The sequence below is a fragment of the Bombus impatiens genome, unplaced genomic scaffold (assembly GCF_000188095.3).
Source record: "Bombus impatiens unplaced genomic scaffold, BIMP_2.2 scf_0166, whole genome shotgun sequence".
Taxonomy (NCBI): domain Eukaryota; kingdom Metazoa; phylum Arthropoda; class Insecta; order Hymenoptera; family Apidae; genus Bombus; species Bombus impatiens.
The window spans coordinates 1,134,084-1,158,531 of NT_176585.1; the positions used below are offsets into that span (position 1 = coordinate 1,134,084).

Consider the following 24,448-nt stretch of genomic DNA (forward strand, 5'->3'; position numbering starts at 1 on the left):
ACCTTCGATAATGTTTCGTAAAATAGAACGGGCGAAGAATATTATCCACGAATTGGACGGAAGAATTTTTAGTTGAAAATGAAATATCGTCCACGTGTGCTTCTTCAACATATCACAAGGGATAAACGTCCAACATATTTTCTTCTACGATCAGGCAAGCATTTATGAGTTGGCATTTCATGGTGCAAAGTTTATTGTTACGTTCTCTACATGCATCGGTACATTTGCAGAACGTTATCCACTGGAAGCATCGATACAAATAGTCTCAAAATCCACTGCACTTCTATTTCATGCCACCATTTAATTCGTTGCAACGTGAATTCGGTATTTATAACGTCTACCTCGAATAAGGGAACCAAGCATCACTAGAGTAGCAGAAAGCTTTCAAAAAATTGCAATAGGACCGTCAGGTGTACAGATGCGTTTTTAAATTGTGTGGTTTACAAAGCTTTGAAGATAAAGTTTCAAACATTTTATTTGTATATATTTCCACAATTCGCAATATAGGAGGTACGTTAATTTGTTGATTAAATTCTGCATTTTTATTTCGCAGTCGTGATCGTCATGAGTACATTAGTGAGAGTGTTGTATGGCCATGCACAACGGTAAAAGGATACACTTTTACAATAATTGTAGACAAATTAAGATAATTAAACAGTCAGTAAAAATCACAGTAACAAGGAAAATTCTTATTTACTCTTAGAGTTTGACAGAAGATTGTACGAAGAGTAAGTCATCTTCATGATCTATAATAAAGTACGAAGTTGTTAGAATCGCATTAACGATTTATAATTTACTGGTTAAAAGCATTGAAATTGTACTAACTGACACGAAAGATTGCGAAGATAAAACAACAACGTGACCGCTTGTCATTTTAACAGGTCTATCAGTTCTAATCAGGATCAGTAATAAACTTTTCATTACTTCAGTAGGTAGCATGGTCCAATCCATATCATAAATAGCATCGCGAACTTTGTTGCTCTAAAAATTACGTCGATCGTACGTAAATGAAAACATGTATCATAATTTGAGATCAAATCCATTTTGAATAATGATATATTATCTACTAGTACTAATAAGTTAGTAAGTTACAAGTTACAGGTCACAAAATACTTTTTTACAATTTTACAATTGCATACCACATGGAATAATCAGTTGACTTTTAATTCGTAAAATTTACATATACAACGTTATTTGTTTTACTACGAATCGTGCTGAGTTGTTTATTATAATACCGATAACTTGTAAGATCAAAAATTTTATTTGTAATATTAAATTCATTCTACACGAGAGCTCAAGAAACGAGAGAAAATCACTCTGTTCTTTTTCTTTTTGTGACTTTTATTAATCACCGTGTCATAATCATTATCATTAGACACTGAATAAACATTTCAAATAAAACCGTCGTTTCTGCTACTCCGTGCTATTGCACTCGAAGATACATGTAGCGATCAAATAGAAACGAAATGCAGTGCCAACCTTCAACGTCACCTCGTTCCCAAACCAACAGTATAAATACACCTGCATAAGCATACAGCACAAATAGAAGCCGCTCCATAAGAAGTTCATACTGAACGGATCTACCGTGGAAAACTGATAGACACTCAGACATAGTACTATCGAACTTATGCAAAATTGTAAGAAAATCATGTACTGAAACACACTGTTCACTGTTTTAGCAAATCTGCAATCAAAGAAAAAATTAGAAAATTCGGTACTAAGAATTTCAGAATTTATGATCACGAAAAATGCACATCTATTTGTACTCGTAAATATCGTAGTGATGTCTAATTAAGTTCCCAATAATCTTATTGCATCTTATCTTGAATTCTTCGTTAGACATAGTGTTCCTTCTCGCTGACGTCAATGAGAATGATAGATTTCTAGCTCGATGACAAAATATCTCAAATTGCGTGCCGACTTGTATCATCAATCCTGCGATCAGTGTTTCGTTGGCCACGCTGGTATTTGCACAGATCAACAAACCAACTGTTTGATACACTAGGGATATCGTGTACACTTTTTGCGAGGATAAATCGTACGGCATCCAGTCGGACACTGGTAACTCTCTCATACTTATGAGTTTTTTGTATTGTCCCACGGTCGCAAAGAACACTGCCGATTCGTTCAGGATCTCGCAGTATATCGCCAGTTTTCTGTAACAAACTTGTAAGCAGTAATTCATGGCAAGATGATCGTGAGCCGCGAAAGTGTAGTCCACGAAGGAATATTGTAAAAAAGAAAACCTGGCATAATCATCGTTCTTTCGTTGGATGCGTTCTTCCTGATCGTCTCTCGCAATACAATTCTCGTTCAACAATATATTCATCACATTTATAATTTTTCCTCGCCGGACAAAGAGATTGGCTACTTTAAGGCAGACTCCTACCACAGAGACGCAGAGAGAAAATTTGTCGGTCATAGCCTCCAGGTTTTTGCTAGTAAACGAATCCACGCAAGAGCAGAACGTGAAGAAGTATAGTAGCAAAATCATGAACACCGAGTAAACGTTGTACAGACGATACTTGAGCGAAGTGTGTGGCCATTTAGCTGGTCTCCAGTAACCGCAGTAAGTGAGCAAAGCAAACGACAGAGGAAGTCTGTGCATCGTTTTGTTTCTTAGTTACCTCTGCTTATATTTTCTTAGAAAATCATCGACTAAAAACTAGTCGATGATACATACAAAAAATCTTGTTTAAAAATTTCTTTTTAAAAGATGAATATTTCGTCAAAAAAGGAAAAGAATATCGTTATGATTTTATTTTCCTATATTTTTGCCTGGAAGAATTTGATCGAAGCGTACAAAAATCTAATTGTGCGAATATCCTACTTTTAATTATACTTAACAAGCTTGATTATGTCAGTTACAAATTTTTATCAAAGCTGCTTGACTGTTACAGAATGAAAGAGCTTCCATCAAATGCGCGACTCTATTACCTGTCTTCTTTTCCACCGATCTTTTTTTGTCGACCAAGACATCTTTATTATTATTACATTACATACATCCCCTATGGTTATGCGATTACAGAAAAATCAATGAAATATTTCCCAGTTGGGGCTTTCACTTAGATAGAATCGCGATTAAGAGTAAAGTTTCTCTATAGTTCTATAACTGATGACAGTCTATATAATTGGCTAAAAAGTATTTATTTATTATAGGCATCTCCTGTCGTTTCCGGGAAGCCACAATGTTCCAACTAGTCGATCGGGGGCAAAGTACGGAGTCGAGAAACGAAGAAAGGGTCGAAATTGTCCTGGAAATAGATAATGATTCATCGGCTATTATCTGTCTCCCCTCAACGAAAATTAATAAAAAATAAACTTTAGAACACGAAGCACCATCAGTCTGCTTTCATCGGTCGCAAGGAACAGAAGGTTGCGGTTTACTCATTGTGAATAGTTTCATTGACGAAAAATGAGAGTCAAAAGAGAAAGTGATACAGGCACGTTAATCAAATGCATGGTATTCATGTTTCAAATAATTTATTGGAATGCACTCTAGATACTCTGTTGCACGTTTCGCGTGTTGTGTTCGATTTGCTTTTTTCTCTTCCTTTTTCTAAGTGGACAATTATTATTCTATTCGGAAGTATCGAAGGCAGACGGTTCTAAATTAAGAGAATTCCCGCATTTTCATGATTCCCGGCTCTGTTGGAAAACATTGAACGCTGAGTAAGAAGTCTTCAGAAGCTACAACATAAATGTTTCTAGCAATTTTCTATCGAAAAATGTAAAAGAAGAAAGGTTTAGACGATACTGACTGTCATGAAGGACTCAAGATTGACGGAGATGACGTAAATGCTGGTAAATTCGATCGGCCTCATAGCACGCTTCATTAACATCAAAAAAGCTCTCTTAACGTTGTTATTTAACGATGTCCAGTCAGTTCTGAATATCATATCAGAAAGTTCCAAACTCTACACGGACAATTATATCATTTTACTCAATTAGTTGTCAAATTTCCAAAAGGTGGGATTTCCTGCCAATGGACTGCGGATATTTATGTAAATTCATATTCTTGTGCATACAATTGGGGAAGTAGAGCTACAACACAGTTGTTTCACCTACGAAAAATTGTAATATTACAATATTTTTATATATTTGCCTATTTCTTTCCACGTTAAGCGCTTTCTATGCATTGATGGACCTTTAAATTTCTCATAATTGCACAAATATCCGTAGTCTAATTATGATACGAGCATTTTAGACTGGCAGGAAATGTGAAGTCTCTATGTGAACGTTATTCACTGAAAAGTAAATCATATCCAAACGTTTACGTCTAATGCATACAGGAAACCCGACCTTAAGGTTTTATTCTATTTTTCGTGGTAATAGCGAACCTTGAGTTTGACTTCATTACTGAACCAGCAGTAGTAAAATATCTGCATCAACGAGCAGGCCATGTAGAGAAGCGTTCCTACGAATCTCGAATCCATTTCGATTTGTGTTATTCGATAGAAATTGAAACAGATCGTAGACAGGCTTGTACAGAATTGAAAAAGCATGATCATTTTAAATTCCTCGTTCACCATTTCGCCAAATCTGTAAGCTCATAAATAAGGAAATGTTACAGTGAAGAAGTTATATATATTAATTCCTCTGTGAAGCTATCAAAAGAGAAATAAATCGGCAAACTGACTTGTAGATATGATCGTGATGATGAACACACAGCTTCACTGAATAATTCTGGTTCGATTCGATGTTCTTCAGACGATGCTCTAGTATTTCGAATTGGCAGTTAATATGTATCAACAGGCCACTGTACAGAGAGTCGCTAGCGACGCATCCAAAGGTGCATATCGCCGTGAATAACGACTGATAAAGGAAAGTAAGCAGATATGCAGATAACGACGAGTATTCGTATGGTATCCATGTTCGAAACGCTAGTTTTCGGTTCTTGAAATTTGCTAGAAGCGACACTACGAGTATAAAGAAATCAGAAATCACGAGCAGGGTCATGTAACCAAGTGTGTTCCAACTGGAAGAGAAATATAAAAGAGAATAATACTTTTCGTCGATGAGAACTTGTCAATTAATTTAGACTACGATCTTGCTTAACGTAGGCACTTTATATTTTACTTCTCTTCTATTACTTTGTTATATGTCATCGTAAAATGTACGTTCCATGTTTGTAGTTAAATATATAATTATTATATTACTAAAACAATTTACCGTCAATACGAAAAATTTATTTATCGTATATACATGTATGTAGACATATATTATAGAAATGAAACAGCAAATTACTTACTCGGTAATTTTCTCGAATTTCAACAGAATTTCGAACTCTTCTTCGTTCATTGGTAAAAATGGCTCCCTTTGAAGCGTATTGCACAAAAGTAGGAAATTTGCTCGATATACCAGTATAGTGAAAAGCTTGATGCACGTGACAAACACCACCACTGTCACGGAGAAATTATCGCTGAAATCATCTGTGTTTTCTACGTTGCATATCATATCTAATATTTGAAAAAGCAAGAAACTATTGAGAACCAGAAATGAGAATACTGTATAAATTTCATACAGAAATTTTTGCAGAGGTGTCTTCCACGAAAGAGGCGGGTAACAGCCGCACAATGTGAACAACAAAAATGTCCATCGTAGTATATGCATCTTCCAATTGAAAATTTTCTATTATCAGGCACTTTTTCTATTTAATTGATTCTTATTTTACCAGAGTGACGCCAATGGCGAGCATGAAATAATTATCGAAAATGTAGAAAGAGAAACACTTGTACAACACCCTCGACCAACTTTCGTTCGAAGTTCGAGAGTCACTGACGGTAGTAAAATATCAATATCCCTCTTACTTTCTCGGTATGACTTATTTTCTAACTGTAACTTACCCTTCGCTCATGCATATCATTATTGTAATAATATGTTTGATCGTTAAAAGAATAATGAATCAACCCTTCATATCCGTACGTACTCTTTTATGCACCCCTTCATATTGTCTTCCATTAGAAGCTGGTATAATGCAAATATTCATCATCGATAGAGTTTTTTAATACGGAAGGAACAGAGAATATTATTCATAAATTGAAAGCATTTTTAGTGAAAAGTGGGGTATCGTACACGTGTGCTTTTTCAACAGATGAGAAAGGAAAAACGTCTAACATATTTACCTCTACGATCAGGCAAGTATTTCTGGGCATCTTTAGCAGTGTGTAATGTTTATTGCTATATAGTCCACTTGTATCGGTACATTTGTAGAACTTAGTCCTTTCGAAGAATCGAAAGAAATAACATCAAGATCCACAGTTATTCCACTTCGTGTCATCATTCAGTTCCTTGCAACATATTAAACAATGAGTACGAAGTTTTCGTTAGCTGTAATAAGAAAGCATGCACTTTTACATTTATTTTAGAATATTTTACCGTAAAGTCGGGTGTCTTCTGTAGAATTTACAAACTATATTATTTTGATTTGCATATGCAATTACCTTACGTATTATTTGCTATGTTCCTTGTTTTATAAATCTAATATCAACCGTCACGGAAAAGCCGAGATTCAATGTTACCAGGTAGCCACTGGTAGATTCGATGGAATGCGTTGTGCGTGTCATGATCACTAAGAGAATCTTCTTTTTTTTCGTCCAATTATCAAATATCATGGCAGGTATGTCAAGGCTCTGCAATGAAAAGATATTACACGAAACGTTTTATCAAAAATTTCTATACTTATCTGAGTCTCGTTTTATTTCGTTAATGAAACTCCAAATTTAACTTCGTCATTGAGTTGGTCCTGATTTTCCACGTTTATAATTATATCTACAATCTGAGTACACACGAGAGACAATATTTTATATTAATATTAAAATACCAATATTAAAAGCCACACGAACAACGCGTGTAAGTTGTACAAAGATTTTGTGATCGTTGATGTTCACGATTTCGATGGTAAGCAACCGGCGATTGAAAGAAGAATACGTGACCATTATAGCACGCGCACAATCATTTTCATGGGAATTTATCGGCTAAAAGTGACGTAAAATTTGTTGCGTGTCCAGTTTGATTTTACATCATCTCGAATTTATTTATCTTAAACGAGAATTTGGATGAAACGTAGAGATCGTACATACCAATTATTTCGTTAGAAAAGAAAAAATAAGCTATTTGGATTATTAAATTAAAATAAAATAGTTCTTGTTAATATGTGAAAACTCAAATTCTATAAATAACGAAGGAACGGTCTATACGGTAAAATTCTAAGCGTTTCCAATATCATTGACTATTCCAGAATATTGACAAACTCCTGTATCCCGTTGATAGAACCTGTTATCTTTGATTGTATATATATCCTGTGGTTTCGGGAGAATAATGTGTTATATATCATCAGATTTGTTAATAATACAACGATGAAAAATATGCTACAGTACCTCTGAAAACGTCGCAGTGATTTCGTTCTCTTCTTCCGATTTATAAATTTACTAGTTTTCTTCGTACCGTGGACGGTGATCAGTCGTTCCAAGTGTAGCTTCATTTTTATTTTTATCACGAACAGGAGGGCAAGGAAAAAAATGCATGTAGTTTTAATAACGCCATAATTCAGTTATTTCCATCTAACAATAAGCTTTATTAATGTGTGTGATAAAAGAAAGCATTTGTAATAGATCGCATGCGAGTGTTCGACATTTCGTATTATTCTCGGTTTAGACGAACATGATTCTTATTTTTCTGTATTGCTTTGTTGACTCAAATCATACGCCCAGCAGAAGTCTTCGATATCGGAATAACTCGATTGAGAAATTCAAATACAGAGTCTGTAATATTTCCAGTTGTTGTTCGTCGAATCGAATCTACTTCGAAATCGTTGAAAATTCTTAGTAAAATAGCGCGGAAGTTCGCGAAGATTCACTGTCGAAACCTCGTTCTTACTTAAGTGTTAGAAATGTATTATTCTTGCATACTATGTAATTTATTTCGTTGTTTCAATGATTCTTTTTCATTTTCCTCTATTGTAATTCTTCCATTACGTGGCGAAGGAACTAAGACAACTTATTCTCCGCATGTGTTCTACTGCGATGACTTACTCTGTAGCAGCATGTTATACGTCGAGTAAGTGGTTTTTATCAACTGCGACAAACGGAGCATTTGATAAAACATAATTTTAATAAGTGTCGAGATAAGTTTGTTTTTGGAAAAAGTACGTAACATTCATTCGAAAACGCTTGCAGTTTGTATTATCTTGCATTCGGCATTTAACTTAAGATTATTGTCACGAATCGTTGCAGTACTTCTCCCTACGTATCTACTATTTCAAAGAATAAAAATTGGAAAATACGAAACACGGAAAGCGACAATTTTCTGAACTATATCTTTTTAAGAACGTCAGTTTATATGATTAATTTATTGCAACGAGCCATATTAATCTAAACACATCAGAATTCTTTGTAATATTTTTCAAGCTTGTATCATTTTCCATTTATTTCAGGTATAAATTCAACAAATGGGTAAAATTTGTATTGCTGTTAACAAATTTCCAAGCAATGGCCATCTATTTCAAAAGGTAGGATCTTTCGGATTCAACGAAAATGATATAAATAAATATAATACAATAGCTACGCCTAGTATTTTAGGCTCAGATCTGTTTCACACTGCGAATTGCTCAGTTTATTGAGTATTCGCATTAATCTAATTTTCCACTCACTGCTATAATGTATTTCTACATAGATACTGACACCCTTGAAAGATTCCAAGTTCATTGGTAAAATATAGGCGCTTGTAATCTCAACAGGCGTCAATGAACGTGCCATGATTACCATAAGCATCTTCTTGGCGTCGTTGCTCAAATTTGTCCAATCGCTATGATATATCATATTAGGAATATCGAGGCTCTGCAGAAATAGAAAGTCGACAGGTTTTTGGTTTACGAGACACTCATATTACAGCTACATATGTACCTACCTTTAATTTCGCTACATCTCCGAACCAACAAAAGTAAAACGTTTGAAGTAAGGCGGAAAAAATAAACAGTACCGAGCCTATTAATTGCGAACCAGCGTTTGATTCTGTTACTCGATAAACGTTGAAGCATATGGCGGCTGCGCTTACCATAAATTGCACGCACATCATTTTGCTAAACAAATTATTTACCATTTCGGCGAATCTGCAATTATTGAAACAAATATTATTTAATTATTTTCTTTAATCGGAGATCATAGAGAAAGAAAGTGAGAAATCATATTCTCCGTTTCTTGACGGAAGAGCACTGTCAACATTCAAATAATCCTGCATTAGCAAAAGTATCGTTTTATGAGGTTTTGATGCTATTTGCTAGAAACTTTTCAATTCTCTTCATAATTTCGAAAATATTGCCCGTTTTAGCATAAAAATTTTAATCGTAAAATAAGAAACTAATAAAAATACAATTTATTTTCGTTTTCCTGTGATCTTCGATTATCTTCGCTAGTTCGTTACTTTGTTTAAATAAAAGCACGAAGGAAACAAACCTGTATATTGCATTATGGTGCCGAACGCAGTGTTTTAACGATAGAATTTCATCTCCTCCGATATTGTGCAGGCGATTCACCAGTATCTCGAATTGACAACAGATTTGAAGCAACAGGCCGGCGAACAACGTGTCGAAAATACTGATACCAGCGGAGATGACCATTGAACCGACGAACTGGTAAATGAATGTCATAGAAAAAGTAAACCACGAGGAAGTGAAATCGAAAGGTAACCAGGCGCGAAACGCTAATTTTTTTAATTTGAAATCAGTCATCAATGTTGCTACTATTAAAGAAAGCACGCAGAATGCGTTTTGAATAGTATAAAACATAGCGATTTTCCTAAAAAAAAAAAGAGGAAAAAATATTTTAAATAATTTCCTTACAACTATACATATTATAGCGAACAGAAAGAACTTACTCGATTAGATTGTCGTATTTCGCGTAAATTTCTGCTTCCTCATTGTTCTCCGGCACAAAGGGCTTCTTCTTCAATAGACCCAATATATTTATGATAGTTTTTCGCCCTAAGACTAAGCTGACAAATTTGCAACTCGTGATAAGTACCGTGACAGTTACGCTAAAATTCTCACTCAAATCGTCCTGCGTTTCCACGTTGTAGAAAATGTCCATGATTAGCGTGAGGGAGTAGCTCCACAAGTACATCGTCATGAAAACTGTATATAAATTATACAGAAAGCGTTTCGTCGGAGACTTCAACGTGGGCGGTAGAAAATATCCGCTGGCGATGAAAAGTTTGAACGTCCATCGTAGTACGTGCATTTTCAATATTTACGGTATGATTTATCTTACTTAAACTTCGCGTTAGGAAAGATCGAACGATCAAGTACCTTCGAACAATTACGTCTTATACTATCAGTCTTCGCAATATGACCAGCAGAATTTTTTTACGGTATATTTCAATTCATCAAAAGAAGAAGTTATTTCAAATCAAATGTAGTATCGAACATGAGAATATGATAATAAAGATTATCTTTGAAGTAAGTGTATCGTTCGAAGCATTAGATGCGACTAATAGCCGTAGGTAAACGAAATGCTTATGCTGCCTTAAATGGAATAGTTCCCTCTTGGAATTCACCCCCATGTAATTATCGTCATTATCGATGTTACCGCGCTGCGACGATGCAGGAAATTACATTTTTAAAAACCATCATTATAGAGTGGTCGTTTCCCCCTATTTTTCATTTTCAGCTTCCGTTTACTTCATTGGATTGAAATATACATGCTGTGGTGGCACTAAACGTCATAGCGTGTGTCATTTAACCGACAAGTTATATTCTAATTGATTCATTACCTTAAACTCGGCATCGTCCCGAGTAGTGTAGGTACATCCTTAGGTGATTACATCTTTAATGAAGACGTTTCCACTGTTTCTAACGTGCAATTATATTACTGCCCGTCAGCGTACTTTTTATAGCGAGCTTATACGCGTTTAGTTAGTTTTCAAGAATCGAACAAGGAAGACAACTCTTAATTATAGTTGCTTATAAGATAGGGAATCGGGAGTTTCAGTGAACGAAAGGGAGAATAGACTGAGGTAGGGTTATTTGCATTAAGCTGTTCAATTTAGCTTGCAATTTGGTTATGAATAACTTTTGAGCGAATGATAATTAAAAATTTAACTCATTATTACATGTTTGATAAGTAGTAAAATACGTGTAAAGTGTTATATACATATGTAACACTTTTGCTTATTAAAAAGATTAAAATGTAAGGAGGTTGTAGAACTAATGTCAACATTCAGTTATAAGAAAGAGTCAATTGCCCATTTTTATGGCGATCAGAAAAGATAGAAGAACGAGAAATGATTTATTGATGTATTGAAGTATCGATGTGTGTGTCGTAAAAGTAAAACATGTTTCATGTGAGTTTCGAGAAAGATGGTTCTTTGATTTGCTTTGTTGAAGCAAAACAAATGCAGAACAGAAAGTGTTTAGCAACCGAGAAGCAGAATATTCGATAGAGAGATGATTACAACGGTAATTGCGAAACTATTTCTATGAAAATATTTCTTTTTAATGGAAATAGAATCGCGTTCAGGTACGTCAAATACAGTGCAGCTCATTTTATTATATCTTTTCAGTAGTAGCATTTTCTATTTCTTTTTAAGATCTAAAAATAACCACCTATTTCAAATATTATTGAATAGTGTTACAAGAATCGCAAAATACAATAAAATCATTTCCTAATCATTTGTTTGAACATAACATACCGACTGTTTGATACAGCAGAAAATCATGTGGATATTGTGGGAGAATAAATCGTGTGGTATCCAGTCGAACACTGGCAACTCCTTCATAGCTATCAGATTATTATAAAGTCCTACGATCGCAAAAACGCTGCCGATTCGTTCAGTATTTCGCAGTAGATTGCCAGGTTTCTGTAACAAACTAATAAGTAGCAACTCATGGTGAAAATAATCGTGTGTCGTGAAAATATAGTCCAGGAAGAAATATTATATCAAAGAAAACCTTGCATAATCATTGTCCTTCCGTTGGAAGCACTATCTGGATCTCACTGGAATGTTTGAAATTTATTGTGTTTGCATGGTACATAATTTACTGCTCTGTTTCAATAACTCGTTTTCTATTGTCTCTATCCTAATTCTTCCATTGTGTGACGAAGGAACTAATACAACTTATTCTCCGCATGTGTTCTACTCCGATGACTTACTCTGTAGCAACATGTTGTACGCCGAGTAAGCAACTTTCATCAACTACGACAAACGGGAAACTTTATAAAACAAAACATTCGTAAGCCGCGAAATAAGTATATTTTTTGGAAAAAAAATGTAACATTTGTCGTTAACATCAATGAATGTTATCTCGCATTCGGCAATCAACGTAAGGTTATTTTGTAGAATATTTACAGTATTATTCCGTGTATCTATTATTTTGAGGACAAACATTGGAGGAACTCTAATCGCGGGCTTTACACTATTGTCGTATTCCAATAAGCTTAATCTACGCGTACCAGAGTCTTTTGTAATATTTTTCGAATTAGTATCATTTCTCATTATTTGAAGTCTAAACTCAATATGTGGACTGAATTTTCTTTGTTAATTGCAGATTTTCAAACAATGACCATCTATTACAAAGGATAGAATAGTTTGGAAGATTGACAGACATATTTGAGTCAATTATACAAAAATTATACAAAATTGGGGGAACTGACTTTTCCCAAATCGATGACGAATTACTCAGTGTACCGAGTATTGTTTTTAATTTACGTTTGTGCCAATAATGTATTTCTACATAGATACTGACACCTTTGAAAGATTCCAAGTTCATGGGTAAAATATAGGCGCTTGTAATCTCAACAGGCGTCAATGAACGTGCCATGATCACCACAAGCATCTTCCTGGCGTCGTTGCTCAAATTTGGCCAATCGCTATTATATACCATATTAGAAATATCCAGGCTCTGCAGAGATAAAAAGTCCACAAATTATTGATTTGCAAGTCCACAAATTATTGATTTGCAAAGAAACGACAGCTCGTATTATATCTGCGTGCGTATTTATCTACCTTTACTTTCGCTACATCTCCGAACCAACAAAAGTAAAAAGTTTGAAATATGGCGGCAAACATGAACGAAGACCATCCTATTAATTGCGCAGTGTCTTCTATGTCTGTTAGTAGGTAAAGGGTAAAGCATATCGAGATTGCGCTTTCCACAAATTGCACGAGCATTAATTTGTTAAAAAATTGGTTTACTATATCGGCGAAACTGAAATAATTGAGATAAGTGTTATTTCACAGTTTTCTTTAACTGAAGATTTTAGGCAAGAAAAGTAGCAAATCACGTTTCCCACTTTGTGACAGCTAAGCCGTGTTAAAATCCAGTATTGTCGATTAGTCCCGCGGTATCAAAATTTCTTTTTATTCGTTTTTGAGACACGATATATATATATTTTTCTACCCCCTTCTTCATTTCTACAATTTTGTTACAGTATCAAAATATGGTTGATACCTTTGGTTTTCTCGGAACATAACCAATTACGTCTTTGCACCTAACAGCTCTTCTGCTTAACTATTCTAAGTTAAAATATTTCTTTTTAGTCGTAAAATAGAAAATCAATAAAGATACAACTTAATTCGGTTTCTCCCGTAATCTTCAATTACATTCGTCAGATCGTTAATTTGTTTAAATAGAAGCCCACAGGAAACAAACCTGAATATTTTATTATGATGCCAAACGCAGTGTTTTATCGATTGAATTTCATTTCCTTCGATATTGTGCAAACGATAAACCAGCATCTCCAGTTGACAACATATGTGAAGCAATAGGCCGGCGAATAACGTGTCGAAAATACAGACACCATTGGATATGATCACTAAACCCACGAACTGATAGAGGAACGTCATAGAGAACGCAAACCACGAGGAGGTGATGTCGAAAGGAAACCAAGCGCGGAACATTAATTTTTTCGACTGAAAATCACCCATCAACGTCGTTCCTAATAAAGAAAACACACAAAATGTGACTTGGATCGTATAACCCACCGAAACTTTTCTAAAAAAAAGGGAAAAAAATAATATTATAATAATTTCCTTACAATTATATATATTACAACGAACAGAAAGAACTTACTCTATTAGATTGTCGTATCTCGCGTGAATTTCTCCTTCCCCATTGTTCTCTGGCACAAAGGGCTTGTTCTTGAGCAGATCCAACATATTTACGATAGTTTTTCGCCCTAAGACTAAGCTGACAAATTTGCAACCCGTGATAAGTATCGTGACAGATATGCTAAAATTGTCACGCAAGTCGTCCCGCGTTCTCGCGTTGAAGCAAATGTCCAGGATTAGCGTGAGGCAGTAGCTCCACAAGTACAACGTCACGAAGACCGTATATAAATTATAGAGAAAGCGTTTTGTCGGAGATTTCAACGTGGGCGGTAAAAAATATCCGCTGGCGATGAAAAGCTTCAATGTCCATCGTAGTACGTGCATTTTCAATATTTGCTGTGTAATTTGTCTTACTTACACTTCGTGTTAGGAAAGATCGAACGATCAAGTACCTTTCGCACGGTTAGGTTCTATAGTATCACTTTTCGCAATAATCACTAGCAGGATTTTTTTACGGTATATTTTAATTGTTCAGAAAAAGAATTATTCTTCTATTCTATTAAGAATTATTTCCAATCAAATGTAACATTGAACATGAGAATATGAAAATAAAGATTATCTTTGAAGTAAGTGTATCGTTCGAAGCATTAGATGCGACTAATAGCCGTAGGTAAACGAAATGTTTACGCTGCTTTAAATGGGATAGTTCCCTCTTGGAATTCACCCCCATGTAATTATCGTCATTATCGACGTTACCGCGCTGCGACGATGCAAGAAGTTACATTTTTAATAATCACTATTATAGAGTGGCCGTTTGTTTCTTTCTATTGCATTTCTGGCTTCTGTTTATTTCATTTGATTGAAATATACATGCTGTGGCGGCATTAAACGGCATAGCGTGTCTCATTTAACCGACGAGTTACATTCTAATTGATTGATTGCCTTGAACTCGGCATCGTCCCGAGTGGTGTAGGTACATCCTTAGGTGATTACATCTTTGATGAAGACGTTTCCACTGTTTCTAACGTGCAATTATATTACTGCCCGCTTGTGTACTTTTTATGGCGAGCTTATACGCGTTTAGTTACGTTTCAAGAGTTGAACAGGGATGACAACTTTTAATCGTGGGTGCCTACAGGATAGGAAACCGTGAGTTTCAGTGCACGAGAGGGAGAATAGACTGAGGTAGGTTATTTGCTTTAAGCTGCCCAATTTAGTTTGCAATTTGGTTATGAACAATTTTTGAGCGATTGATAATCGAAAATTTAACTCATTGTTACATGCTTGATAAGTTAAATACGTGTATTGTGTATACGCGTATTGTATTATACAGGATGGTTGATAATTGTTGGTACAAGCGGAAAGGGGTTGGTTCTACGCGAAAAAAGAAGTCGAAAATATAGAATAAAATTTTTTTTAAATTTTTTTTTTGTTTTTTAAATTTTTCCATCGGGACAACGATCTACAGTGAGATCCGTTATAACGGGTCGTGATAAAGTGCACGCGTACCGAGCGAAAATTCAAAGTCGATTTTCTCGAAAAAAAGCCTCAAAAAAAAAATTTTTATTCTATATTTTCGACTTCTTTTTTCACGTAGAATCACCCCCTTTCCGCTTGTACCACCAGTTACCAACCACCCTGTATACATATGTAACACTTTTGCTCATTAAGAAGATTAAAAAATAAGAAGGTTGTTGAACTAGTGTTAACATTCAGTTTTATGAAAAAGATGGCCATCAGAAAAGATAGAAAAATTAGAAATGATTTATTGATGTATTGATGTATTGGTGTGTATGTCGTAAAAATAGAACATGTTTACTAAATTTCATGTGAGTTTAGAGAAAGATGGTCCTTTGATGTACTTTGTTGAAGGAAATCATACGCAGAACAGGAAAGCTTTAGCAACCGAACATGCAGAACATTCGATAGAGAGATGATTACAATAGTAATTGCGAAACTATTTCTATGAAAATATTTCTATTTAATGGAAATAAAATTGTGTTTGCCTTCTGAAAATATACTCCAAGAGATGTTCAGGTACGTCAAATATAGTACTCAAATATAGTGCATTTTTTTTATTATGTCTTCTCCGTAGTATCATTTTCTATTTATTTAAGTTCTAAAAATAACCATCCATTTCAAATATTATTGGATAGTGTCGCAAGAATCGCGAAATATAATAAAATCATTTCCTAATCATTTGCTGGAACATATCGACATATACCAGGTATCGTGTAGGAATTGTGTGAGAATAAATCGCACATCATCTAGTTGAACGCCGGTACTTCCTTCATAGTTAACAGATCATTATATAGACTCACGATCGCAAAAACGCCGCCGATTCGTTCAGGTTTATTAAAAAAAAAATAGGAAGTTCTCACGATATATCAGTAAAATGAAAATGAAAACTTTGGGGGTTGTGGAGACACAGTATCACCGTCACCGGAATATTATCGCTGAAATCTTCCATGTTTTTCTATATTGTATATTAGATCTAATATTTGAATAAATTATTCAACAGCAACTAAACTATTCAGGAACAGGAATGGGAATACTGTATAAATCTTGTACAAAAATTTTTTGAGGGGTATTTTTCACGAAGGGGGTGGAAAGCAGCCACATAATGAGAGCAGCAAAAATGTTCACCGCATTATATGTATCGTTGAAGTGACAATTTTTTATTATCACGTACTTTTTTATTTAACTGACTCTTACTTTATTATACTAATAGGTATAGTAATTGTATAAAGAAATGATCGAAAATGTAGAAAGAACAGGCCTATATACCACTTTTGAGCAGCTTCTGTTCCAAGTTTGAAACGTGAGTGACGATTGTAAAGTATCAATTCCCTCTTATTTCCTTCGATAGACTTATTTTCTACTGCAACTTACCCTTTGCTGATACGTATTGTTATTGTAAAAGTAACGTGTTACACGGTGTCATCGTATGTATAATTATTGTTGAAATAATAATGGATCGTCCGCGTCCCTTCAAATTATCCTCTGTTGCGAGCTGACGCGATGCAAATATTTACCTCCGATAGTGTTTCATAAAACGGAACGACCGGGAGATAGTTTCCATAAATTGGTTGAGAGAATTTTTACTGAAAAGTGGAGCATCGTACGCGTATGCTTTTCCAATAGGTGAGAAAGGACCAACGTCTAACGTATTTTCCTCTATGATCAGGCAAGTATTTATGGATTAGCATTTCACGATATAAAGTTTATTGCTATGTACTCTACATGCCTCGGTACACTTGCAGAACGTACTCATCCAGAAAAATCCAAAGATATAATGTCAAGATCCGCTGCTCTTTCACTTCGTATCGTCATTTAGTTTGTTGCAACAAGTTAAAAACTGAGTATGAGGTTTTCATCAGCTGTAATAAAGAAGCAACGATTTTTGCATTGATTTTAGAATGTCGCATTATAAAGTCAGACGTAATACATAGGCTTTTATCCACGGTGTATCGTTTCAATTTGCTCACTTTGATTACTTCCCTCTCGAGCTATGCGTTATTCGAAGGAAACGTGTAGCGAAAAATATACAAAGAAGAAAGTTCAGTTTGAAACGTGCTCTTTTAAGAGAAATAATTCGACAGATAATTATGCACGCTGATGGAAATGGAATATTTCGTAATATACATTTAAATACTAACCGCTACGAAAGAATCGATGTTCAATGTTACCAGGTAGCCACTCGTAAATTCTATAGGATGTGTCGCTCGTGTCATGATCACTAAGAGAATCTTCTTTGTTTTCGTATCCCACGATGCCCAATTGCTCTTAAATATCATGGCAGGCACCTGAAGGCTCTGCAGTGAAAAGATATTGCACGAAACATTTAACCAAAAATTGGTATATTTATGTCTGTCTTGTTCTTCTACTTCGATAACGAACCTTCAATTTCACTTCGTTACTGAACCAACAATAATACAGTATCTGCGCTATAATGCGAACTAGGAAAAGCGACGCCTCCAGAAATTTAGAAAGCATCGTTATGTTGGTCATTCGGTAGAGATTAAAGCATAGCGTAAATGCGATCGTACAAAATTGCAAGAAAAGTATTATTTTGAATTTCTCGTTCACCGTTTTAGAGAATCTGTAGCAATTCAGCATATGCTTTGTTAATAAGTTTTATTAAACCTGTTTGCTGTCCTTTTAAGCTGGTAAAATGTTCGATGTGTAATAAATTCGCACGTAAAGGCAAACGAACTTATTGCACAACATAATAGATGATAAATTCGACACGAACTTGTAAATTTGTTGATAATGTTTGACGCACTGCTTCGCCGAATAATTCGAGTCCTCCTCGATGTTTCTCAGACGTTCCTCGAGTATTTCGAACTGGCCGTTAATTTGAATCAGCAAGCCAGCGAATAGCGTGTCACTAGCAACGTTTTGACAAGAGCACAGCAACGAAGTGACAACTTCGTAAGCGTAACTGAACGTGTATGGCAACAGTTCCGAATAATCGTACGGTAGCCAAGCTCGAAAGACTAGTTTTCTCTTCTTGAAGTCCGTGAGGAATGCTCTTACGAATATCCATATCGCAGCCACCTCCACCAGAATTGTGTAACAAATCGCAATTCGTCTGTAAAAATGTTAATTTTAATTATCTAACGTTTTCATCCTTTGGAAAATTTGGCTCACTGGCGTACTGTTTCTTTCACATCAAACCCTTCCTGTCTATGTTAATTTTTTCTTAACCAAAATTACCACATTTTTCAACAGCATTTCTCTTGTCTGACAACAAGCAGCGACAGAAAGAAATTAAACAAATGTTTTTTTTTTAAATCTCTGCTTTTCATGCATTCAAAAATTAATTTTATCCTTGCCCGCGAAAATGTGAAAAATGTTCATTGTTCCTGGCCCATTCTGAAAAGCAGTACGTATAGGTACTTACTCGTTTGTTTTGTTAAATTTCATTTGAATTTTCTCTTCTTCGTCGTTCATCGGCGAGAAAGGTTCGCGTTCGAGGCTCTCGATCAAAGATAAGATACTTTCACGATGCTTTAAGATGATACTCAATTTGCAGCCGCTGACGAATACCACGAGAGTGATGTAAAAGTTGTCACTGAATTGGTCCTGATTTTCCACATTTATAATTATATCTAAAATCTGAGCGGACACGAGAGACAATATTAGAAGCCACACGAACAACGTGTAAAATTTGTACAAAGATTTTGTGAACGGTGATGTCCACGAACTTGGTGGCAAACAACCGGCGATCGAAAGTAGAACACGTGAAAATTGTAGCGTGCGCACAGTCATTTTTATTGGAATTCATCGGCTAAAGCTGACGTAAAATTCTTCTTTGCGTGTCCACTTGGATTTTACATCGTTTCTAATTTGTTTATTGAAAAAAAAAAATTTAGATAAAACGTAGTGATCGTTCACACCAATTATTTCGTCACAATAGAAAAATAAACCATTTACTTTATTAAAGTAAAATAAATGACTTCTCGATGATATAGTGAAACACAAATTGCATGAATACGAATGAAAGGAGTGTCGTGTGGAATATAATTCTAAACGTCTTCGATATCACTGGCTATCTCCGAATATCGACGAGTTCATATATCGTATTAATAGAACTCATATTCTTGCGGAACACTTACCCCATTGTAAAACGTTCTATATCATTATGTTTGTTAATGATGCAACGATACGACATACTGTATAATACCTCTGAAAACGTTGAAGTAGCTTCGTCCCCTATTTCCGCGTTTCACATTTCTTATTAAAATTAGGTTTAACTACCTTGAAATTGTCATTTTACAGACCGTTGCGTCGTGCAGAGTCAGTCGTTCCAAGAACGATTATTTTTATTTCGAGAAGAAAAAAATGAACGGGGAAAGAAATGCAGATAGCTTCAGCAACGACGTACTTCTATTAATTCTGCACTACTGTTTCTAAGCTTTATTGACGTGTATAATATAAGAACGCTTTTAAACTAGATCGTGTGCTAGTGTTTCACGTTATGTATTACTCTCTGTTTAGAAGATGCTTCTTATTGTCCTGTATTGTTTCGTTGAAACAAATTACACAACAAATGGAAAGTCCTTCGCCATCTGATCGTAACTCGATAGAAAAATTCAGGTATAAAGTCTTTGGTCTTTTCAATTAGTAGTCATTGAATCGGATTTGCTCTGAAATTATTGAAAATTCTTAGTAAAATAATGTGGAAAATTATTCGCGAAAATCTCGCTGTTATAACTTGGACCTCACTTGAGTGTTTGAGATTTATTGTGCTTGCATGGTACATAATTTACTACGCTGTTTCAATAATTCGTTTTTTGTTTCCCTTATCATAATTTTTCCATTGTGTGACGAAGGAACGAAAGGATATGCTGAATCCACTCCATACGGTCTACCGCGACGACTTATTCTGTACCAGCATGTTATACGCCGAGTAAGTGGCTTTCATCAACTACGACAAACGGGACACTTTATAAAACACAATTTTAGTAAGCAATTTTAGTTAATAAGCCGCGAAATAAGTATATTTTTTGGAAAAAAAGTAACACTTGTCGTTAACATCAATGTATGTTATCTCGCATTCGGCAATCCACGTAAGATTATTTTGTAGAATATTTACAGTATTATTCCGAGTATCTATTATTTTGAGGACAAACATTGGAAGAAGTCTAATGGCGGTCATTACACTATTGGCTTATTGCAATAAGCTATATTAACCAAGTGTACCAGAGTCTTTTGTAATATATTTCGAATTAGTATCGTTTCTCATTATTTGAAGTCGAAATTCAATATGTGGACTGAATTTTCATTGTTAATTGCTAATTTTCAAACAATGACCATCTATTACAAAGGATAGAATAGTTTGGAAGATTGACAGTCATATTTGAGTCAATTATACAAAAATTATACAAAATTGGGGGAACTGACTTTTCCCAAATCGATGGCGAATTACTCAGTGTACCGAGTATTGTTTTTAATTTACGTTTGTGCAAATAATATATTTCTACATAGATACTGACACCTTTGAAAGATTCCAAATTCATGGGTAAAATATAGGCGCTTGTAATCTCAACAGGCGTCAATGAACGTGCCATGATCACCACAAGCATCTTCCTGGCGTCGTTGCTCAAATTTGGCCAATCGCTATGATATAACATATTAGAAATATCGAGGCTCTACAGAGATAAAAAGTCCACAAATTATTGATTTAAGAAGAAACGGTAGCTCGTTTTATATCTATGTGTGTATGTATCTACCTTTACTTTCGCTGCATCTCCGAACCAACAAAAGTAGAAAGTTTGAATTAAAGCGGAAAACATGAACGATGTCCATCCAATTATTTGCAAACTGTCGTTTGCTTCTGTTAGTTGATAGAGAGTAAAGCATATCGCGACTGTGCTTACCATAAATTGCACGAACATCATTTTGTTAAAAAAATTGTTTACTATTTCGGCGAATCTGAAATAATTGAGATAAGTGTTATTTCACTGTTTTCTTTAATTGAAGATTTCAGGTAAGAAAAGTAACAAATCACGTTTCCCACTTTGTGACAGCCGAGCAGTGTTAAAATGCAGTGTTGTAGATTAATCGTGCGTTATCAAAATTTCTTTTTATTGGTTTTCGAGACACGACATATGTATATTTTTCAACCCCCTTCGTTATTTCTGAGATATGCTTGTTAGAATATCAAAATAGTATTAATACCCTTAGCTTTTTAGCCGTAAAATAAGAAATCAATAAAAATACAACTTATTTCGATTTCTCCCGTAATCTTCAATTAGATTCGTTAGTTCGTTAAACTTTCATTAAATAAAAGCACACAGGTAACAAACCTGAATATCGTGTTATGGTGCTGAACGCAGTTTTTTAACGATTCAATTTCATTTCCTCCGATATGGTGCAAGCGATCCATCAACATCTCGAATTGACAACAGATGTGAAGCAACAGGCCAGCGAAAAACGTATCGAACATACTGACGCCAGTGGCTATGATCATTAAACCTACGAACTGATAGATGAACGTCATAGAAAACGCAAACCACGAGGAGGTGAAGTCGAAAGGAAACCAAGCGCGAAACATTAATTTTTTCACTTTGAAGTTACTGACCAATGTCGTTCCTACTAAAGCAAGCACACAAAATGTGACTTGGATTGTATAGAACATCGCGACTTTTCTAGAAAAAAGAAAGAAGGAAAGAAATAATATTTTAAATAATTTTCTTACAACTATACATACCATAGCGAACAGAAAGAACTTACTCGATTAGATTGTCGTATTTCGCGTGAATTTGTACTTCCCCATTGTTCTCTGGTACAAATGGCTTCTTCTTGAGTAGATCCAACATATTTATGATAGTTTTTCGCCCTATGACTAAGCTCATAAGTTTGCAACTGGTGATAAGTGCCGTGACAGTTATGCCAAAATTCTCACTCAAATCGTCCTGCGATTCCACGTTGTAGCAAATCTCCATGATTAGCGTGAGGGAGTAGCTCCACATGTACAACGTCATGAAGACTGTATATAAATTATACAGAAAGCGTTTCGTCGGAGACTTCAACGTGGGCGGTAGAAAATATCCGCTGGCGATGAAAAGTTTGAATGTCCATCGTAGTACGTGCATTTTCAATATTTACGGTATGATTTGTCTTACTTAAACTTCGCGTTAGGAAAGATCGAACGATCAAGTACCTTCGAACAATTAGGTCTTATACTATCAGTCTTCACTAGCAGAATTTTTTTACGGTATATTTTAATTGATCAAAAGAAAAAGGTATTTCCAATCAAATGTAACATCGAAGATGAGAATATGAAAATAAAGATGATCTTTGAAGTAAGTGTATCGTTCGAAGCATCAGATGCTACTAACAACCCTAAGGAAACGAAATGCTTATGCTGCCTTAAATGGAATAGCTCCTTCTTGGAATTTACCCCCGTGTAATTATCGTCATTATCGATGTTACCGTGCTGCGACGATGCAAGAAATTACATTTTTAAAAACCATTATTATAGAGTGGTCGTTTCTCTCTATTTTCCATTTCCAGCTTCCGCTTATTTCATTGGATTGAAATATACATGCTGTGGTGGCACTAAACGTCATAGCGTGTGTCATTTAACTGACAAGTTACATTCTAATTGATTGATTACCTTGAACTCGGCATCGTGCCGAGTAGTGTAGGTACATCCTTAGGCGATTACATCTTTAATGACGACGTTTCCACAGTTTCTAACGTGCAATTATATTACTGCCCGCCAGGGTACTTTTTATCGCGAACTTATACATTTCAGGAGTCGAGCACGGAAGACAACTTTTAATCATGGGTGCTTACAGGATAGGAATCCGGGAGTTTCGGTGCACGAAAGGGGGAATAGACTGAGGTAGGGTTATCTGCTTTAAGCTGTCCAATTTACTTTGCAATTTGGTTATGAACAATTTTTGAGCGAATGATAATTAAAAATTTAACTCATTATTACATGTTTGATAAGTAGTGAAATACGTGTAAAGTGTTATATACATAAGTAACACTTTTGCTCATTAAAAAGATTAAGAAGTAAGAAGATTGTAGAACCAATGTCCACATTCAGTTTTATGAAAGAGTCAATTGCCCATTTTTATGGCGATCAGAAAAGATAGAAGAACGAGAAATGATTTATTGATGTATTGAAGTATTGATGTGTGTGTTGTAAAAGTAAATCATGTTTAGTAAATTTCATGTGAGTTTAGAGAAAGATAGTTCTTTGATTTCTTTGTTGAGGCAAATCAAATGCAGAACAGGAAGTGTTTAGCGACCGAAGAAGCAGAATATTCGATAGAGAGATGATTAGATCGGTAATTGCGAAACTATTTCTATGAAAATATTTCTTTTCAATGGAAATATAATCGCGTTTACCTTCTGAAAATATATTCTAATAGATATTCAGGAACGTCAAATATAGTGCATTTCATTTTATTATATTTTTTCAGTAGTATCATTTTCTATTTCTTTTTAAGATCTAAAAATAACCACCCATTTCAAATATTATTGAATAGTGTTACAAGAATCGCAAATACAATAAAATCATTTCCTAATCATTTGTTTGAACATATCAACATACCGACTGTTTGATACAGCAGAGAATCGTGTGGAGATTGTGGGAGAATAAATCGTGTGGTATCCAGTCGAACACTGGCAACTCCTTCATAGTTATCAGATTATTATAAAGTCCTACGATCGCAAAAACGCTGCCGGTTCGTTCAGTATTTCGCAGTAGATTGCCAGGTTTCTGTAACAAACTAATAAGTAGTAACTCATAGTGAAAATAATTGCGTGTCGTGAAAATATAGTCCAGGAAGAAATATTATATCAAAGAAAACCTTGCATAATCATTGTCCTTCCGTTGGAAGCACTATCTGGATCTCACAGGAGCGTTTGAAATTTATTGTGT

The 24,448-nt window shown here is 35.0% G+C and overlaps 6 protein-coding genes across 6 annotated transcripts; all 6 read right to left on the bottom strand.

Moving 5' to 3' along the window:
- Window positions 1-689: 689 nt before the first annotated feature.
- On the bottom strand, window positions 690-2,929 carry LOC117151377 (odorant receptor Or1-like). Its single transcript, XM_033319574.1, has 5 exons — window positions 2,247-2,929; window positions 1,767-2,156; window positions 1,480-1,684; window positions 826-981; window positions 690-746 (listed from the first exon to the last, which is right to left on the bottom strand). The coding sequence occupies exons 1-5, from the start codon at window positions 2,606-2,608 to the stop codon at window positions 690-692; spliced, it is 1,170 nt and encodes a 389-aa protein (XP_033175465.1). The 5' UTR covers window positions 2,609-2,929.
- A 548-nt stretch (window positions 2,930-3,477) lies between these two features.
- LOC100750108 (odorant receptor 94b-like) lies at window positions 3,478-5,613 on the bottom strand. Its single transcript, XM_033319568.1, has 5 exons — window positions 5,252-5,613; window positions 4,640-4,978; window positions 4,341-4,542; window positions 3,762-3,917; window positions 3,478-3,690 (listed from the first exon to the last, which is right to left on the bottom strand). The coding sequence occupies exons 1-5, from the start codon at window positions 5,611-5,613 to the stop codon at window positions 3,634-3,636; spliced, it is 1,116 nt and encodes a 371-aa protein (XP_033175459.1). The 3' UTR covers window positions 3,478-3,633.
- Window positions 5,614-8,442: 2,829 nt separating this feature from the next.
- LOC100746768 (odorant receptor 33a-like) lies at window positions 8,443-9,900 on the bottom strand. Its single transcript, XM_033319575.1, has 3 exons — window positions 9,453-9,900; window positions 8,980-9,109; window positions 8,443-8,879 (listed from the first exon to the last, which is right to left on the bottom strand). Exons 1-3 carry the CDS (start codon window positions 9,782-9,784, stop codon window positions 8,568-8,570), a joined length of 774 nt encoding a protein of 257 aa, XP_033175466.1. The 5' UTR covers window positions 9,785-9,900; the 3' UTR covers window positions 8,443-8,567.
- Window positions 9,901-11,604: 1,704 nt separating this feature from the next.
- Window positions 11,605-13,243, bottom strand: LOC112212420 (odorant receptor 85f-like). Its single transcript, XM_033319569.1, has 4 exons — window positions 13,000-13,243; window positions 12,740-12,895; window positions 11,945-12,189; window positions 11,605-11,863 (listed from the first exon to the last, which is right to left on the bottom strand). Exons 1-3 carry the CDS (start codon window positions 13,162-13,164, stop codon window positions 12,130-12,132), a joined length of 381 nt encoding a protein of 126 aa, XP_033175460.1. The 5' UTR covers window positions 13,165-13,243; the 3' UTR covers window positions 11,605-11,863; window positions 11,945-12,129.
- Window positions 13,244-13,564: 321 nt separating this feature from the next.
- Window positions 13,565-14,151, bottom strand: LOC112212424 (odorant receptor Or1-like). The gene is made up of 3 exons (XM_024366006.1): window positions 14,066-14,151; window positions 13,646-13,987; window positions 13,565-13,586 (listed from the first exon to the last, which is right to left on the bottom strand). Exons 1-3 carry the CDS (start codon window positions 14,149-14,151, stop codon window positions 13,565-13,567), a joined length of 450 nt encoding a protein of 149 aa, XP_024221774.1.
- A 3,186-nt stretch (window positions 14,152-17,337) lies between these two features.
- Window positions 17,338-22,869, bottom strand: LOC100747241 (odorant receptor Or1-like). The gene is made up of 7 exons (XM_033319576.1): window positions 22,285-22,869; window positions 21,845-22,199; window positions 20,953-21,200; window positions 18,299-18,637; window positions 17,944-18,145; window positions 17,703-17,858; window positions 17,338-17,423 (listed from the first exon to the last, which is right to left on the bottom strand). The coding sequence occupies exons 1-7, from the start codon at window positions 22,644-22,646 to the stop codon at window positions 17,373-17,375; spliced, it is 1,713 nt and encodes a 570-aa protein (XP_033175467.1). The 5' UTR covers window positions 22,647-22,869; the 3' UTR covers window positions 17,338-17,372.
- Window positions 22,870-24,448: the final 1,579 nt, after the last annotated feature.

Bases quoted from the DNA above. Each gene is read 5' to 3' on its own strand.
- LOC100747241 (XM_033319576.1), bottom strand. From the start codon at position 22,646: ATGCACGTACTACGATGGACATTCAAACTTTTCATCGCCAGCGGATAT. The intron at 21,201-21,844 runs GTGCTTTTATTT...TTATCTCTGTAG, and splicing joins TATTCAGGTTTGTTACCTGT to AGCCTCGATATTTCTAATAT. The intron at 18,146-18,298 runs GTTCGTGTCGAA...GAATTGCTACAG, and splicing joins CATTATCAACAAATTTACAA to ATTCTCTAAAACGGTGAACG.
- LOC112212420 (XM_033319569.1), bottom strand. From the start codon at position 13,164: ATGCTCGTGCAATTTGTGGAAAGCGCAATCTCGATATGCTTTACCCTT. The intron at 12,896-12,999 runs GTAGATAAATAC...TTATCTCTGCAG, and splicing joins GAGATGTAGCGAAAGTAAAG to AGCCTGGATATTTCTAATAT. The intron at 12,190-12,739 runs GTCAGTATCTAT...CGTTTGTCGTAG, and splicing joins ACTTGGAATCTTTCAAAGGT to TTGATGAAAGTTGCTTACTC.
- LOC100750108 (XM_033319568.1), bottom strand. From the start codon at position 5,613: ATGCATATACTACGATGGACATTTTTGTTGTTCACATTGTGCGGCTGT. The intron at 4,979-5,251 runs GTAAGTAATTTG...TTTCTCTTCCAG, and splicing joins AAATTCGAGAAAATTACCGA to TTGGAACACACTTGGTTACA. The intron at 3,918-4,340 runs GTTCGCTATTAC...TTGTCCGTGTAG, and splicing joins GTAATGAAGTCAAACTCAAG to AGTTTGGAACTTTCTGATAT.
- LOC100746768 (XM_033319575.1), bottom strand. From the start codon at position 9,784: ATGTTTTATACTATTCAAAACGCATTCTGCGTGCTTTCTTTAATAGTA. The intron at 9,110-9,452 runs GTTTGTTTCCTT...CAATAATTGCAG, and splicing joins CACCATAATGCAATATACAG to ATTCGCCGAAATGGTAAATA. The intron at 8,880-8,979 runs GTACTGTTTATT...CTGTAATATGAG, and splicing joins GTTCGCAATTAATAGGCTCG to TGTCTCGTAAACCAAAAACC.
- LOC117151377 (XM_033319574.1), bottom strand. From the start codon at position 2,608: ATGCACAGACTTCCTCTGTCGTTTGCTTTGCTCACTTACTGCGGTTAC. The intron at 1,685-1,766 runs GTACAAATAGAT...CTTTGATTGCAG, and splicing joins CATCACTACGATATTTACGA to ATTTGCTAAAACAGTGAACA. The intron at 747-825 runs GTTAGTACAATT...ACTTTATTATAG, and splicing joins CTTCGCAATCTTTCGTGTCA to ATCATGAAGATGACTTACTC.
- LOC112212424 (XM_024366006.1), bottom strand. From the start codon at position 14,151: ATGTTGGATCTGCTCAAGAACAAGCCCTTTGTGCCAGAGAACAATGGG. The intron at 13,988-14,065 runs GTAAGTTCTTTC...CCTTTTTTTTAG, and splicing joins AGATACGACAATCTAATAGA to AAAAGTTTCGGTGGGTTATA. The intron at 13,587-13,645 runs GTTTGTTTCCTG...ATGTAATTGAAG, and splicing joins CATCATAATAAAATATTCAG to ATTACGGGAGAAACCGAATT.